At 61.6% G+C, this 15,246-nt stretch overlaps 7 protein-coding genes across 7 annotated transcripts in view; 2 read left to right on the top strand and 5 right to left on the bottom strand.

The window, feature by feature from the left end:
• Window positions 1-940: 940 nt before the first annotated feature.
• Window positions 941-1,672, bottom strand: F751_2651 (Werner Syndrome-like exonuclease; the record flags this gene model as incomplete). The annotated part of the gene is made up of 1 exon (XM_011401064.1): window positions 941-1,672. One exon carries the CDS (start codon window positions 1,670-1,672, stop codon window positions 941-943), a length of 732 nt encoding a protein of 243 aa, XP_011399366.1.
• Window positions 1,673-2,614: 942 nt separating this feature from the next.
• Window positions 2,615-4,060, top strand: F751_2650 (Cystinosin; the record flags this gene model as incomplete). Its single annotated transcript, XM_011401063.1, has 4 exons — window positions 2,615-2,738; window positions 2,877-3,337; window positions 3,546-3,665; window positions 3,875-4,060. 4 exons carry the CDS (start codon window positions 2,615-2,617, stop codon window positions 4,058-4,060), a joined length of 891 nt encoding a protein of 296 aa, XP_011399365.1.
• Window positions 4,061-4,356: 296 nt separating this feature from the next.
• Window positions 4,357-6,915, bottom strand: F751_2649 (COBW domain-containing protein 1; the record flags this gene model as incomplete). The annotated part of the gene is made up of 8 exons (XM_011401062.1): window positions 4,357-4,518; window positions 4,699-4,803; window positions 5,505-5,651; window positions 5,808-5,924; window positions 6,015-6,149; window positions 6,367-6,507; window positions 6,636-6,731; window positions 6,850-6,915. 8 exons carry the CDS (start codon window positions 6,913-6,915, stop codon window positions 4,357-4,359), a joined length of 969 nt encoding a protein of 322 aa, XP_011399364.1.
• Window positions 6,916-7,376: 461 nt separating this feature from the next.
• F751_2648 (Vacuolar protein sorting-associated protein 51-like protein) lies at window positions 7,377-11,567 on the top strand (the record flags this gene model as incomplete). The annotated part of the gene is made up of 9 exons (XM_011401061.1): window positions 7,377-7,483; window positions 7,582-7,844; window positions 8,109-8,326; window positions 8,540-9,070; window positions 9,231-9,514; window positions 9,746-9,952; window positions 10,218-10,556; window positions 10,779-10,945; window positions 11,140-11,567. 9 exons carry the CDS (start codon window positions 7,377-7,379, stop codon window positions 11,565-11,567), a joined length of 2,544 nt encoding a protein of 847 aa, XP_011399363.1.
• A 737-nt stretch (window positions 11,568-12,304) lies between these two features.
• On the bottom strand, window positions 12,305-13,424 carry F751_2647 (hypothetical protein; the record flags this gene model as incomplete). Its single annotated transcript, XM_011401060.1, has 4 exons — window positions 12,305-12,771; window positions 12,889-12,996; window positions 13,093-13,182; window positions 13,361-13,424. 4 exons carry the CDS (start codon window positions 13,422-13,424, stop codon window positions 12,305-12,307), a joined length of 729 nt encoding a protein of 242 aa, XP_011399362.1.
• A 287-nt stretch (window positions 13,425-13,711) lies between these two features.
• On the bottom strand, window positions 13,712-14,085 carry F751_2646 (hypothetical protein; the record flags this gene model as incomplete). The annotated part of the gene is made up of 2 exons (XM_011401059.1): window positions 13,712-13,852; window positions 13,972-14,085. The coding sequence occupies 2 exons, from the start codon at window positions 14,083-14,085 to the stop codon at window positions 13,712-13,714; spliced, it is 255 nt and encodes an 84-aa protein (XP_011399361.1).
• A 757-nt stretch (window positions 14,086-14,842) lies between these two features.
• F751_2645 (ELAV-like protein 2) overlaps window positions 14,843-15,246 on the bottom strand; it is a gene marked incomplete at both ends in the record, with an annotated part of 2,545 nt that continues 2,141 nt past the window's right edge. The window contains one exon of the mRNA XM_011401058.1: window positions 14,843-15,029. Coding sequence (XP_011399360.1) covers window positions 14,843-15,029 — 187 coding nt within the window. The remainder of the gene's footprint in view (window positions 15,030-15,246) is intronic.

Genomic DNA, 15,246 nt, shown 5'->3' with positions numbered 1-15,246 from the left:
AAGCGCACCACACATCCCAGCCTTTGCGCCTCTTTTCCCACACCTGTGCTGGCCCCTTGCAAGGACGCTTTTGGCCACTGAGCACTGTGCCTCATTAATATAGGGATTGGACATTAGATTGGTGCGCGCATCATGATAGACTTATGAGAATGTCGGCTTCCCATCCCCACCTGATTCTGTTGACTGTTACACTCGAGATCATTCCCATCAGTATGGAACAGGCACCTCACCGAGTCGGTCGTGGTGAGGGGCAGGTACAGAGCAGCATGCATCAGCATGCCAAGGTGTCGGGGAGAGAGTCAGGAGAGTCAGGTGCAGTAGGTAGTCGGCTTGTCAAGGGAGGGGCTCATCGGGACCAGACGACCGCAGTCGTCGCAAGTCATGGCCGTGCTCTTGTGGTTCATGGTGGCACAGTGCCGCTTCAGGGAAGAAGGGAGCGCGAAGTCCTTCTGACACTCCCGACAGGTCCAAGGACCATGTGACAACACCTGCGTATTGAGCGTGGCAGAGACGGTGTCTCAAGTGAGGAGCTAGCCCAGAAGGCATGCAGCGAGTAAGCTAGGCACCGCTGCTAGTGTGACAACCACGCTGCAGCTGAAAGACATCAAGAAAGATACTTCAAAAAAAGGAAGATGGGGCTTCTGCAGCAAGATGTCAGCCAGTCGGCTGATGCAAATTACCCAATGTGCAGTTCATCATCAGCCCATGGTGTAAACACAAAACTAGACAGGGAGTGGAAGTACTTGGGGTGCGGAGGAATGAAGCAAGTGCATGCACTGGCCAAAGTCGGACTCAGTATGAGTAGGAGGTGTAATTAAGTTCAGCATGACGCATCAGTCAGATACTATCATCACTGTCCGGGATTGCTGACCAGATATCGTAGTGCAAGCAGCGGTGCCCAAAGCCAGAGCATGGGCAGGGGAAGAGAGATACGGCAAAGTCAAGCCGGAAAGCTCCCATACCATACCTTGCCCAGGGCGCTGGCGCAGGTGAGGCAGGCGGACGGGGACCCATGCCACAGGCGCAGTGACCGGAACAAGTGACCGGTGAGGTAGGCGTCAAGCGCTGCGTATCGAATCTGGCTGCAGCCCAGCTTGCGGGCTTCCCAGTTGCTCATCGTGATCCTCTTGGACTTGGAGGCGTCGCACTGGAGCACACGTCGAGCCAGGGAGATCAGGCCCAGTCCATGGTAGCCCAGGCTCTCTGACACAGCTTGGACGTCAAAGTACCGCTGGAAGAGGTTGCGTCCCAGGCCATAGCTGCATCGCATGCGCTTCTCGTCGGCCCCGTCCCAGGCATACCCCACTATGACGAGGCTGGGGTCGGAAAGGAGGCTGCGCAGGCAGTGTGGGAAGGTCTTTCCCATGCAGCACAGGCGTACCAGCACGCACAGGTGACTGGAGGCCAGCTGCATGAGCGCCACACGACTGCCCTCTGCAGCAGAGGCAGTGAAGCACGGCCGCCACTCCAGATCGATGCCAAGGACTTCGTCGCGCATGGAGGCCCGCAGCGCCTCCAAGGCCTGGGGAAGCGCGGAAGCCTGCTCCACCAGGATGACAGGGAGGGCGCCGGGGAGGAGATAGGAGGCGCCCGTGGGGGCATCGCTGATCAGCGGGGAATGCCGGGAGGCGAAGGCGGCCGCCCAGTCGATGGCGGGTAGCTTGACATCCATGCCGCACCACAGAGGGGCTGCTACGGGGGGGCAGTCGCTGCAAGCCAGCACGCACACTTCATCATCCGCCGCTGAGTGGGGCGCAGGGAGGGGGGGGCAAGGGGAGGGGGGGCGCGAGGGGAGGGGGGCGCAGCCAGGCCCATGAGCACGCACGCACGCTCGGCAAGGCGCGCCTCGGCTGCGCGCCGTTTCTGGCTCTTGAGCCGCCGGACAGAGGGGTCACAAGATATCGCCTCATCATTGTAGCAGTGGATGCTCGCTTCGTCACAGCTAAGATCAGGAGTCGGAGCCCCTGCCGAGGTGGCGCAGGCGGGGCTGGGGCATCGCTCCACCGCCAGCCCCATCAGTGCTAGCTGGGCCTAATGAACCAGCAAGCGCCGTATGCACATTGTCTGGCATGCACAGTCAATGGTAGCGGCCACAGTGGCGCAGCCACCGTTACAAAGGCCCATTCCCGCGTCCAGCATGGCGGACGGCGCGGGAAAGGGTTATGCACGGAATCACGTAACTTTGGACCCCTCTGAGCACAAGGCGCACTCATCGACAGGTTTTGAATGGCCTACAAATGCCGACCCTGTTCTCATCCTCACAAGCATTGTGGATATTTTAGGAAGGGGCTGGGCTGCACGCGCGTCTGTTGATACATTTTGGACCGCACACGGTCGTCCTTGCAGGACTTTGCCAGAACACCCATCGACACCACCATTTGGAGTTGGGATCGTCACAGCAACAACGCTTACCCGTTTGAAAAAGTCTCAGCATCTTCCTATTTTGGAGTCGCTTGAGCTCGAGAGCAGTTTTTCTCCAAGCTCGTGTCGGGAGGTGTCGAAGATGTCGACCAAGCCGCTGTTGCCCGGCGTGGAGCGGGACGTACCCCTTACCACCCGCCTATCATACGCGCTTAAACACCAATGGGCGGTGTGGCTAGGCGTTCCGGTGGCCATGGGGCTCATTGTGGGACTGAGTCTTCCATCCAACCCGGAGCTGCCTGCACCACTGAACATCGTCAGCCCCATCATCGGCTGGACCTACTTTGCAGCTTGGAGCGTTTCGTTCTATCCACAAGGTACGTTGGAACTGGAGTACAGATCATGCGCCAGGAGGGAATTTGAGGGGCTGGCGCTGTGCCAGGCCGTGGTGGATATGTTGATCGTTGTGCCCTACTGGTTACTATGCCTCCCATGCTGCCACCCACCCATCACAGTCTGGCTCAACTACACTCGCAAGAGCGTGTCTGGCTTGTCACTGGACTTCCAGATCCTTAACCTCCTGGGCTTCATCTGCTATGCTGTGTACAACGTATCGCTGTATTGGAATGCTGCCATCCGTGAGGCATACCGCCTTGTACACGGGGGCAACTCGCCTGCCGTCCACGCCAACGACGTCTTCTTTGCACTGCATGCGGCGGTGCTGACAATGGTCACCCTGGCGCAGAGCCTGGCGTATCCGAGTAGCCGGACCCCACCCAGCCGGCTGTGTGTAGCCGCGGTGGTGGCTACCAGCGGGGCCGTCCTGGCTTATGCCGCCGCCCTGTACTGGGCCCCGGGCCTGCATCCATCCTGCCTCAACGGCTGCACTGAAGGCACCTGGTTCACCTGGCTGAATTTGCTGTACCTAGTCTCCCTCGTCAAGCTGGCGGTGTCCCTGGTGAAGTACATTCCTCAGGTAGGTGATGCAGAACCGGGTGCCCTTGGAGGTTCTGTGGTGTAGGAGCCTCTTGGAGTTATTCGACCTACTTGTGTTCTTCTGTTTGTGGGGCACAGACCTTGAAGAAGCCTTATAGAGCTTGGACTGGCTCTCAGAAGCGACTTTTGCATGGGATTATCTCCCCCCATCTCTCGCTCATTAGGATCCTATTTCCTCCAACGAGCAGGTGATCCTGAACCATCGCCTGCGCTCCACTCGTGGATGGAATGTGTGGAACGTGCTGCTCGATTTTGAGGGAGGCGCCCTCTCGCTTGCCCAGATGATCATTGACAACAGTGTTTGCGGGGTAAGCTCTTGGTCTAGGAAACGGTGGTGTTTTGCCCAAGGATGAATGTGTATTTGGGGAATTTACAGGGGGGATCTGCACGTGATGCTTGATCTCGTCCCTACCAACGGGCGGCCGCATCCCATCTGACGCCATGGTGAATCGCCATTCTGAGTACATCCCTGACAAGAAACATACAAGTTTTACAATCCTACCTCCTGTGCATGCAGGATTGGAGCGCCATTACTGGCAACCCTGTCAAGTTTGCCCTGGGATTCGTATCTATGTTTTTTGACGTCATATTCGTCGGCCAGCATGTGGCGTTCGGAAAGCGGCGCGGGGTCCAGGATGCAGAGGGCGAGGAGGGGAGTGGATTGCTTCCAGTGAGCGACGAGGCGCAGCCCGCAAACGTATGACATCAAGCCAAGCAATCGACCAAGTGCATACCTGGAATAACGGGGTTACTCTCCGCAACCTCGGGTGCTCTTTCATCAGGAGGGTTTAGTGTGTACTGGACCTGTCCACCCCGTCCGGTCATCGGATGTGTCATTTCTCAGCTCATGGATCCACTAGGTCGGCATGTTTCTTCCTGGTCATCCAGACTTCATGCTGGACCCGCCCACAATGAGTGACATTCCTGGCCCACCCGCTCCTTACCATTCTACCCTACATTCCTTCTTTCAAAAGTGTAACATCATTGCAATGCCTATGACTAAGATGCGGGCGCGTCGTCAGGCTTCACGCGGCAGGCCTCAAAGCCTTCCTTCAGGAGGGCGCCATCCAGGTCCTTGCCGATGAAGACCATCTTGCTGGTGCGCTTCTCGCCCTCCTTCCATGGACGATCTGGCATGCCCTCAAACAGCATGTGCACGCCCTGGGGGAGGAGCGGCAGTGGACATCCGAGTGAGATATGTTGAGCTGGGACGCCAAGGGCCTGGGCAGGCAGGCTGGAAGCCGCACGGCAGAGGCTCGTCTCGACCCTGGACAACCCAATAGTGTGAACGGGGGTGGCTGCATCAGGGGAAGACAGTGCTTCCCGCTCCACACCCCTCACCTGGCAAACAAATCGCCGATCAAAGCCCTGGATGGCCAAAACACCCTTCATTCGATACAGGTCCTCGCTCCGCATCTCCACCAGTGCCCCCAGCCAGAAGTTGATCTGAATATGGGGGGAAAGGGAGGAGGGAAAGGAAGGTGAGCGCAGCGATTAGATGTTGGGTGAATGGTTGCACGTGCTGGAGCAGTCGGTGTGTCCAGCGCTCCCCAATGCCATCACTGGCTCCAGTGCAAGGGGGCTCGGGGCGCAGTGACATGCTTCGTCCCTCTCCACGCAACAACCCGATACCTGTCGCTCTCTTGCCCCTTCTAAAACTTTGCCGCTCTCTCCCACTCCACACCCCACTTCAACACTCCTAGCCAAACACACCTTGTTGATGTCCATTTCCCCATCCAGAACCACGCTGACACTCGTCACAGAATCGTCATGGTGGTGGTCGTGGTGGTGGTGTTTGCGCTTGTGCCCGGCATGGCCATCCTCAGGACTGCCGTGGCCAGACTCGTCGCTGTGGGCATGGGCATGGCTTTGGTGGTGATCGTCGCCCTGGTCATGGTGGTGATCCTCATCATGGCTGTGATGGTGGTCATGCTCGTCGTGATTGTGATGATCATCGCCATGATGATGGTGGTCGTCCTCCTTCTCCACAAGGAGCTGGGATATTAAGGAAAGGGGGAAGGCACCACTTGAGCGACTACTGTCTGGATAACAGGTTGTGATGGAGTGGGAACGTGCAGCACTAGGCCCCTTGCTGGTTTCCTCCCCCATCAGACTGACACACACCATACCGCGGGCCCCTGCCTCACATCTGCGTCGATGCGCTCGAGGTCAAACCCGCCGACGCCCAGGACGTAGTCCGTCGGCACTTGGGCGCGGGTCGCCTTCAGGATAGTGGCCATGCCGTTGATGCCCTTCAGCCGCTCAGTCACACGCTCGATGTCCTCGGGCGACACCTGCAGATGGAGGGGTGCCCTCGCCTAACTCGCCTCTTCATGGTTCTTGAGCGCATCAGCATGCTAGCCCGCCGCACCGGAGAGGCTGGGGCCGCCCTCGCCCCTCGCAGCTCCTCCTCCCGACCCCTTGCCGCCCACATTTCCCCGCCTGCTCACCAGATCGGTCTTGTTGAGCACGATCCTGTCAGCGTACGCAACCTGCTCAAGGGCTTCATTCACAGCCCCACCCTGCTTCTTCTCATTAAGGTGCTGCTCGACGTGCTTGGCGTCGACCTGCCATAGCGTGGGGAAACAGGCTGTCAGGGCTCGCAACCCACAAGCCGGTGGGCCCACTCACAGCCAATCGCACAGGGCACCACGCACGAGGGTAACCAGGCCATCCAGCTTCATGTTGATAGCGACAGACTCCTCGATGAAAAATGTCTGGATGATGGGGGCGGGGTTGGCCAGCCCCGTGGTCTCGATGACGATGCGGTCAAACTGGTCCCGACGCTCGATCTGGCAAGTGTGTGCATGTGTTTGTATGGGACGGAGAGTGATACGGACTCTAGGGTCAGCGCTGGCCATGGGCTGACTGTCACGAGACAGGGCCACAGCCCCCCGCCGGCTTGGGTCCTGTCTGGCTGACATCCCCTGGGCATGCAGCAGGACCCAGTCCTGACCCCTGTACCGCCGACCCATGGTGCACCAGGCACACAGGCGTTCCCAAGCTCACCAGCCTGTTCAGCATGTCCACCAGGTCATCCCGCACGGTGCAGCACAGGCAGCCGTTGTTCAGCATCATGATCTGCTCCTGGCCCGGCTCCAGGTCTTCGCGGATGCTCACCAGCTCGCTGTCCACATCCACCTCACCGAACTGTGCACACGGGATTGAGCAAGGCGCCCTGAGGAGGTGTATTACAGCCGAGACTGCCCCAATGCTCAGCCCACAGCGAAGCATTCAGGCCCTGAGGTGCTAGCGGGGCCCCAAAACACAGCCCGTACCTCGTTCTCTATGACAGCAAGACGGTGGCCATGGTCGGCCTTCAGCAGGTGGTTCAGGAGGGTTGTCTTACCACTGCCAAGCCAGCCTGTGATGACCTGAAGATCAGGGATTGGGGACGGAGTGGTGGATGGCCTGCTGCCACCAGCCTGACCCCTCTCCCAGCACGCACCACGGGAATCGTCATGGCAAGCTCGAGGCCCCCTCACAGCACACCGTGACTGGGATGCGCATGTCTGGCTCCACTGCTGAGGCATCGGCTGAGGATGGGGTGTCTGCCATGGTCGTGGAGTGATCTGCGGCTCGTGTGCTGCTCGAGAATATTCTACTCCTATGGAACCAGGTAGTCCAGAGAAGTCTAGGGCTGGGGGTGGGCTGCCTGGCTCGCGGCTGAGCGGCCAACAGGTTTCTCCCTGCCGCGAGCTTGAACAACTGCGGAACGACGGCAGTAGAACGCGCAAACAGTCCAGTAATCAGCATGATTTTAGGATGTGGGGCTTGTTCGGTATGCTACGGCGCCAACGCCTTGACTCAGAAGGGCCAAGCTCCGGCCAACCCCTAGTCCCGATGGGATTCCTCCCAATCCCTGGAATGCGATCTCGACAACGGGAGTGAAGTCAAATTCCGGGAGTGTCTGACCGACTATATCACGACAATGACCACTCGAACCATCGTTTTGGATCTAGAATAGACGCCTGGGAGAGTGCCTGCAGCTTCGTGGCGAAGCGGGCGAGGGTGACAGGATGGCAACCACACCCTCGCGTGCCGAGGAGAAGGCCCGCAAGGTGCACTCCCTGCTGGCCAGCTATTACAATGTAGAGGATGGATCCGAAAATCCGTCCTCGACAAAGTCCAGGCGAGCCGATGTGGGCAGGAGGAGGGTGAAGAGCAGACTGCTGCTCTCACGACCACTAGGGCCTCAACCCCGCTACGCGCCCCTCCTCACAGGCTAGGGGAGTCCGGACAGACTTCTCCCCGGACCCCAGACCCCAAAGCCTCCCTACAGCGCCTGCTCCGGTCCGCAAGACTCACAGACTTGGTAGCCCAGAGCTCTGGTCTGGCAGCAGAGGTGGGGTCCCTGGACTCCGACATGCAGATGCTGGTGTACGAGAACTACAACAAGTTCATCATCGCCACTGACACCATGAGGGCCATGGCTGGCTCGCTGGATGGCATGGACACCAAGCTCACCGGCCTCCAGTCGCTGCTGGGTGGGTGTTTTGGGGGCTGGCGTGACAAACTGTGACAAGTCGGAGCTCATGTGCCCCCCTAACCCTGCGGCGGCATTCTAAAGAGGGAAAGCATGCTACAAACCGCCAGCCTGTGTGTCCACGGCTGCAAAATCACCAGTGCGCTCCAGCTTGGTCGCAATCTATGGTGCAGGACATGCTGTCGGTTCTTGGACGCGCCTCCTCCCCAGCCCCAGGCTATTCCTGTATAGATCTACCACGAAGCATGCACGACCACTTGCACAGGGGATGTGATGGAGCGCAGCGCGGACGTCAGTGGGCGGCTGGACAAGCGGCAGCAGCAGATCGAGGAGCTGAGCGACACTCGCCTGCTACTCCGCCGCCTGCAGGCCGTGTATGAGCTGCCCAAGAAGATCCGAGCCGCCCTCGACTCGGGCAAGCTGGAGGTGGCGGTGGATGCGCATGCCGACGTTCTCCCCCTGCTCCGCGCCCACGGCCACAAGGTCCTCCTTGGTGGGGGTGGGGGAAGTGCTGGGAGACGCAGCCTCGGTACCACTGCTGGGCGGGCATGGGATCTGGGAGGGCGCTGGTTAGCCTCCCAGCGCAGGCCCGTGCTGGCATGGTTGTGATTCCCCACTCCACGGCTGACCCTGGCATGTCTCGATGTCCCTGATTGCTACAAGCAGACCCTCCTTCCCTGCCTCCCCTGCCCACAGGGTGCCCTGCGCCGCGTAGCGGCCGAAATCGAGGGGCTGGCGCGTGAGACGCTGGCCCTGGTGAAGTCGCGTATGGCGGCCGACCCCGGCACCGCCTCTGACTGCATCCAGGCCATGGCGCGCATGGGCCAACCCCCCGAGGAGCTGGAGGCCGCATTCGTTGCCTGCAAGCGGGGGGTGCTGGAGCGCACGCTGGACATCGCTGCGGCCCTGCTTTCCTCCCAGGCCGCCGCGGCCGGGCTGCAGGGCCCGTCGCCGGGGACAGGGGAGGAAGGAGGGCCCGGGCCTGATCCACGCCGGGCCACGCAGGCCGCTGCTCCGGGCCTCGAGGCGGACCCGCCTACGTCTGGAGCGCGGTCACCTGCGGGGGAGGGCGGGGCGGCAGTAGAGGCGTGGGACCCGGCCGGCGGCGCCCCCTCCCTGCAGCAGTTCCTGGTGCAGCTGGACTCCCGCTTCCTCACCGAGCTGGCAGCGACCTGTGCTGAATTCGGGATTCTGTTCCGGGGCCGGGACACGGCGCCGCTGTTCAAGGTGAGCAGGCAGCGGCATGGCAACTGGAGGGATGGGGGTGGGGAGGGTGTGATGGGGTCTTGCCATGCCGTGCTGTTCCAGTGCCATGGCCGTCCACCTGCACTCTACCTTGGTGCCTGACCGTGCTGGCACACATCTTACCACCACCACCCCGCCAAAGGTGCTGCGGGCGACGTTCTCGCGGTACCTGGCGCTGACGCGGCGGGCGCTGAGCGACGCCACGGCCCTCGTCGCGGCGCGCGGCGCGGGGATCAGCGTGGCGGGCCGCCCCCTGGTGCCCACGGCAGAGCTGCTCGCCGCCCGGCCCGGCCCCGCCCAGGCCGCTGCGGCCGCCGTTGCAGGGGCCCAGTGGAGTGTGATGGAGATGGTTGGGGGCCTGTATGTGGTGAAGAACGACATCGCCCGGCTGGAAAGCGTGGCCCGGGAGCTGGGGCCCAAGGACAGGTGGGCCGGGGCGTTCGCTGCGGGGGGTAAGGATGGGGAGCGAGGGGGCGAGGGATTGGTGGGTGAGAAGAAGAGGACCGGGGCAGCGCCCCGTGTGGGTGGGGTGCGGCGGCGCACCATCCTCTGTGCGGACCTGCAGACCTGCGCAGCGCACGTTGCACCCTGAAGAACCATCCCCCCTGCGCGTCACCCGCCCCCCACCCTCCCACCCTCATTGCCCCCTTCGCACAGAGCGTCCGAGCTGATCGAGCATGCCGTGCGGCAGCACCTGGGCCTGTGCTTCGCGGCCCTGGAGCGCAGGGCGCAGGCCGTGCTGGGGGATGTGGGCGCCGCGCTGGCCGACGCAGGGGGCCATGCAGAGCGCTGCGCGATCTTAGGCCCGGCCAGCGAGCTCCTGCGCTTCCTCATCCCCTCTGACCTCGCGCGCCTGCTCACCTGGTAGCCAGCGCATGGATTGGGGGGGGTAAGGGGAATCTGAGGGGCATTCAATGGCTTTGACCCTGGTACCAAGAAGCAAGCACATGGAGGTGGGGTGGGTGGGGGCGCGTGTGCGCTCCTCACAGCGAGGCAGGAGCCATCTGCAGGCAGCCACGGGTTTCAGGTGTCAAGGCCAAGTGAATCCACGAGTCACACGCCCTACTCACTCTCAAGCTGAATGCTCATGCCTTTTCACCTCCCCTCCACCCCTCCCTTCCCCCGACAGCGTGCAAGCCTACAAGGCGCATGCATGGGTGCTGGCTGGCTGGCGTGAGGTGTTCCTCGACATGCTGGCGGGCCGGCTGCGCCACTGCCTGGCGTCCCTGGGCCGGGAGATGGCGGCCATGTGCCACCTGCCCACCGCAGACGCCAGCGGCGGGGAGAGCAGCCGCAGCCGCAGCCCCTCCCCGACCCGCGCGCTGCGTCTCGTCAGCACCGTGGACGGCGGTGGGGTGCCCTTTGCCGTGCCGAGGGCGGGCGCCAGCCTGGCAGGGGCGCTGTCCCCGCCGCCAGACAGCCTGCTCCTATTGCTGGCCGGTGTGTGCGCGGCGCTGGCCGAGGGGGGGTTGGCCGGAGTGGCCAAGCAACTCAGGGCCCTGGCGACGACCGAGGGCGGCGGGGCGCAGGTGGTGTCTCCGCGCCTGACCCGGGATCTGGCCAGGCGAGCACGGGCATGTGGTTTTGGGAGGGGGACGGCGATGGGAGGGCTCGTGGGAGCCCGTGCGCATCTGTCTGTCTGTACTCCTCGCACCCCTGCCTCAGCCTGCCCCCCCCGACCACCACGCAGGGATGTGGTTGGCGTGCGGGCGCGGCTCATGGAGGGATACGTCCAGGCGCACGGCGCGCGGCTGGAGCTTGCGGCGCACAGCATGACGGAGGCCGGCGGCTGGAGGACGGGGAAGGAGCCTCGCGGGCCGCGTGAGCTCTGCGTCCTGCTGCTCGATACACTGGCCGGTGCGTGCTTTCTTCCTCTTGTGACAGGGGTGCATGTGCAGCCCTGCGCCAGCGATCCACTGCCAGCACGCCCCGTCCGATCTGCGATTGTGGTCGTCCAGGGCACCCCGCTCCTGGCCTAGATGCGTGCATCGGTTCTCCCTGCGCCCTTACATGCCCAACAACCCCACCTTTTCTTCCCGCCCTCGCCGCAGAGGTGAGCGAGGAGGTGGCGGTGGTGACGGCCACCCAGCCGCTCCCCGCGAGCACGCCCTCCCACCGCGCCTCCCCCAGCGGGTCCAGCGCCTCTGGCGCGATGGACACGGAATCGATGGGGGCGGCTGTGTCCCGCATGTTTGCCTCTTCGCTGGAGCGTGGGCCGGGGGCCCCCGCTGGGATCACGCCGCCCGCTGTCTGCGCGGCAGTCGCGGCGCGAGGCCTGGCGGCGATGGCGGAGGCGCTGCATGCGCACACGCTCGTGCGCCCCGCTTTCCAGCAGATCCAGCTCGACGTGCACTTCCTGCGCGCACCCCTGCAAGGCTTTGTGGCGGGAAGCTATGAGGAACCCGCCGTGCTGCAGGTGGGTGGGCGCCAGTCCTTCGTGTGCCCTCAAATGCGCCACGGGAGTGCAAAGTGCCGTTGAAGAGCCAGGTGCACAGATGCTTCCATGCTGTTTCGAGTCTGGGCTGCTCCTCACCCTCCCTTTGCACCCCACCAGGCATTGGATGAGGTCCTGGCTGCAGCGATGGAGAGGTGTCCGGAACCCATCCTCCTAGAGACTGCCGTTCTGGATCGCGTGCTGGCATCGGGTGTTGCTGGGGCAAGGCCGTCCAGGTAGTCTTCTCTCCACTCGGAATTACTTGACACCATTGATACCTGGTCATTGCGTCTCGCAGAAGCATGCGTTGTTACACCATCTATATGGGCTCTTAGGGACATTTCGAAATAGGACGAGCAGAGTGCAAGGGAGATTGGGGCTGACGTGTGCAGGCGTCGTGCAGGAAAGGGGTGAAGGGAAGGGAATGGGCTGATGGGCAAGGCTCTTCCTAAGACCACCTGTTGCGAGGGAGCAACAGGCATGCACCTCGCTTTGCAGGAGGGGTGGCAAGGTCAGGACAAGCGCTGACAAGGGGGTTCAAAGGCCTCCCGTTAGCATAAGCATCGGGGCCTCCGCGTCTGGGGTGGCAACTAAATGCGTATGGGATGTCCAGCAGCTAATGGGTGAAGGATGCTTAGCCTGCAGGTGAAGAGGGCAGAGGTGGTTTGAAGGGCGGCTTTTTGGATTCTTTGGAGCCTTCTGTGGTCCACATGATGGGCACCAACGCAAGACGATGCAGACCAGCAGTGCATGAGCCATAAGGCAAAGTTCTCCATCCCTCGTCACTCACCCAGAGCGTTGCGGAACTTCTCAAGGGTCTCCTCAGCATTCTCCCTGGCGTCCTCAATTGCGGGGGCAATGGAGTCCTGCCACTTCTTCAGGGAGAACTTGTCCTTCTTGTCCTCAGACAGCCTGCGGCCGGTGATGGCCTCCTTGAACCGGTCGCCAACCTCCTCAGTGGCGTCCTGGAACTTCTCAAGAGCCTCCTCCGCCTTCTCCCTAGCATCCTCAACAGCGGGCCCGACGGAGTCTTGCCACTTCTTCAGGGAGAACTTGTCCTTCTTGTCCTCAGACAGCCTGCGCCCGGAAAAGGCCTCCTTCACGGTGTCCTGGACGTGCTCGGCAGCATCCTTGATGGAGTCGCCAAACTTGTCGGCCTTCTCCCTGGCGTCCTCGACGGCCGGGGCGATGGAGTCCTGCCAGTTCTTGAGAGAGAACTTATCCTTCTTGTCCTCGGAAAGCTTGCGTCCTGCGCAATGGATGCAGACACCGGTTGTTATGGATGGGCTGGACAACAATCCCATCAATGGATTTTAGGATCTTAGTGAGGAGGTTTGAATCCGACTCTCCACGTGCCCCGACTTACCGAAAGTCTCCTGAAGGGTTTCGCCGGCCTCGTCGGCCCACTCCTTGGCGTCCTCAAGAGCGGGTGCCACGGCGGACTCCCACTTGTTGTCGGACAGCAACTTGCGACCTGCGTGGAGGCGGAAGGATGGCGTTGAGCTAGGGAGCCAACCACGAGGCACGGCTCGATCTGGCAGTTGTTCTCGCAAATGCTCCGTTCACTCACCGAAGACACTCGATAGACGGTCTCCAACAGTCTCAAAAGCAGAGCTGGCCTCCTCGGCGATAGGCTCGAAGCCCGCGAGGATACCCTCACCTGCATGGCGGCGAGTGGAATAGGTTGAGACAGCGGCGACCTTCAAGCTGCACAACGGACAATCTTGGAATCTCGCACATGCACTGCTAAGATCGGGACGCAGCAGGGGTTGGGTATAATATCGACTAGTGTATAGTTGGCCACGAGAATGATCCCAACAGACCGATCCCGAACTCACCCGCTGGGGCGCAGTTACCGCCGACAACCGCCAGGGCAATGACGAGCAACGCAACCCGTTGCATCTTCATCATAAGGTGGGTGGATGGACCGACGAAAGTAATTATAATGTGGTAATGTAAGTCTCAAAGTACGAGCAGTGGTGTTTGGGAAGGAATACAATATGCAACCGAGTCGTGTCTCGAGATGATTTTAAAGCCGTTGGCATGCCAGTTTCCACCTGGTTCGCCAACAGATCCCGAGCACCCCGAGGCAATCGGTCATCTCCATGTGACTATGAGTATCGCCACCCTCCCGTCGATTTTGGAGCATGCTGCGACATGGAGATGCTCTGCTCCGCATGCAGCAATGCTTAAGCCAGACATTTGCATGTCAGTAGCGCCCGGGGCGCCGCTTGAGGGACTGATGCAGGCTCGAGCAATTGCGGCGGTAGGTGAGTGGGTTCGCCAGAAGGTGCAGAAGGCCCGCGGTCCAGAAGCTTCCCGCCCGATGCCTGTGAGGGTTCGGAGGATGTGCAGGTTCCGATGCGTCCTCCATGTGGGAAGTGCATGGTGCCCTTTGGGATGGGTGAGCATGAGCGCCCTCTCATGCATGTGCGTGGGGCTGCCGTACTTCCTGATGGAGGATTCGCGGCAAGCCACCAATACACCCAATAGGCCTCAGTGGGCCTTTCCACCGACGAGTGCTGGGTTCAAAATTCCCTCGTACAGAGGCACGGAGGCCCATTCAGTGGTGTGCAGCTTTATACATACTTTTCAACATAGATGGGATAGGGACGTGACCACCACCCCCCAGCCTACTCCTTCCAGATACAAACCCCTAGTCCTCGGTGGAGCAGGCCTGGCCTGATGAATTGCTCCTGTTTGGATCTCTCAAGATCTCTCCTGACCTGCCATTGGATTCTTTTACTTGTATCATCCTTGTACCCATGTGCATGCATTCATGCACACGCAGGGGTATGCCGTGCCATGTGGGTGCCGGCGATGACCCCCGGCCACACTCCACTTGAGTGAGGGAGAGAAGTGCAATTCGGAGGAAGATAAGGGATGTGGAGTTCTTGAAAAGTGCTGAGTAGTTGAATATTAGATGCCATGGAGAAAGAGCTTGGTGCGACAGGTTGTCAGTTCATGCGAGCCAAGGATCAGGGGGTGGGTGGGCAAATTCAGTATCAGCCGGTGGCAGACCTCAATACCCAGAGGCACCGCCGCCCCTGGAGAGAATGACCATGGAGTTCTTGACCAAGACAATAATGAAGAGGACGGAGGGGAGTTGGGGGGTGGGGGATGGGAAAGTAGAAAATGGGGCGGCTGTATGTTGCCGCCCAGGAGCGCTGCAGGCCAGATCCGGGGAGCGGGAGTGGGGTCAGAGTCCCACACCGCAGCCCCCGTGCCTCCCACCTATGCTAGGCCCCAGGGGTCTCCACTCCGCAGAGAGAGGGCGCGCCCCCCCCCCCGCCCTGGCGTCCGCCCTGGCCTCCGCCCGCCTACCACTCTGGCCCCACCCAGTTGCCGCCCAGGGCAGCCGCCAGGCCGGGGTGCAGAGACCCCCCCGGGGCCTGGGTGCCGCTGGCGGGCTGCAGGGTCACCGAGAGCACGTGGTCTCCGACGTGAGCGCCGTGCATGCTCACCGCCGCACGCTCCGCCGACCCCGCATTGCCAAAGGTGATCAGGCTGCAGAGGGGTGGGGGTCGTGTGGAAGCAGGGTCGAGGCTTCCGTGCACATTCGTGGCGTCGAGCGGGCTCGGCGCGGCTGCCCCGTCCTGCGTGGGCACTGCCTCGCCTCTCTGGGGACCCCAGGATGCCCTGCACGGCGGACACACCGGCGCACAGACGCAGCACATTCGTCCCTGCCCTGTCCCAGGCTCGCCGCGCCGCGACACCCATCACC

Source organism: Auxenochlorella protothecoides, assembly GCF_000733215.1.
Source record: "Auxenochlorella protothecoides strain 0710 unplaced genomic scaffold scaffold25, whole genome shotgun sequence".
Classification (NCBI taxonomy): Eukaryota; Viridiplantae; Chlorophyta; class Trebouxiophyceae; order Chlorellales; family Chlorellaceae; genus Auxenochlorella; species Auxenochlorella protothecoides.
Note: the sequence above shows the minus strand (reverse complement) of the source record. Positions and strands in the feature narration are given on the sequence as shown.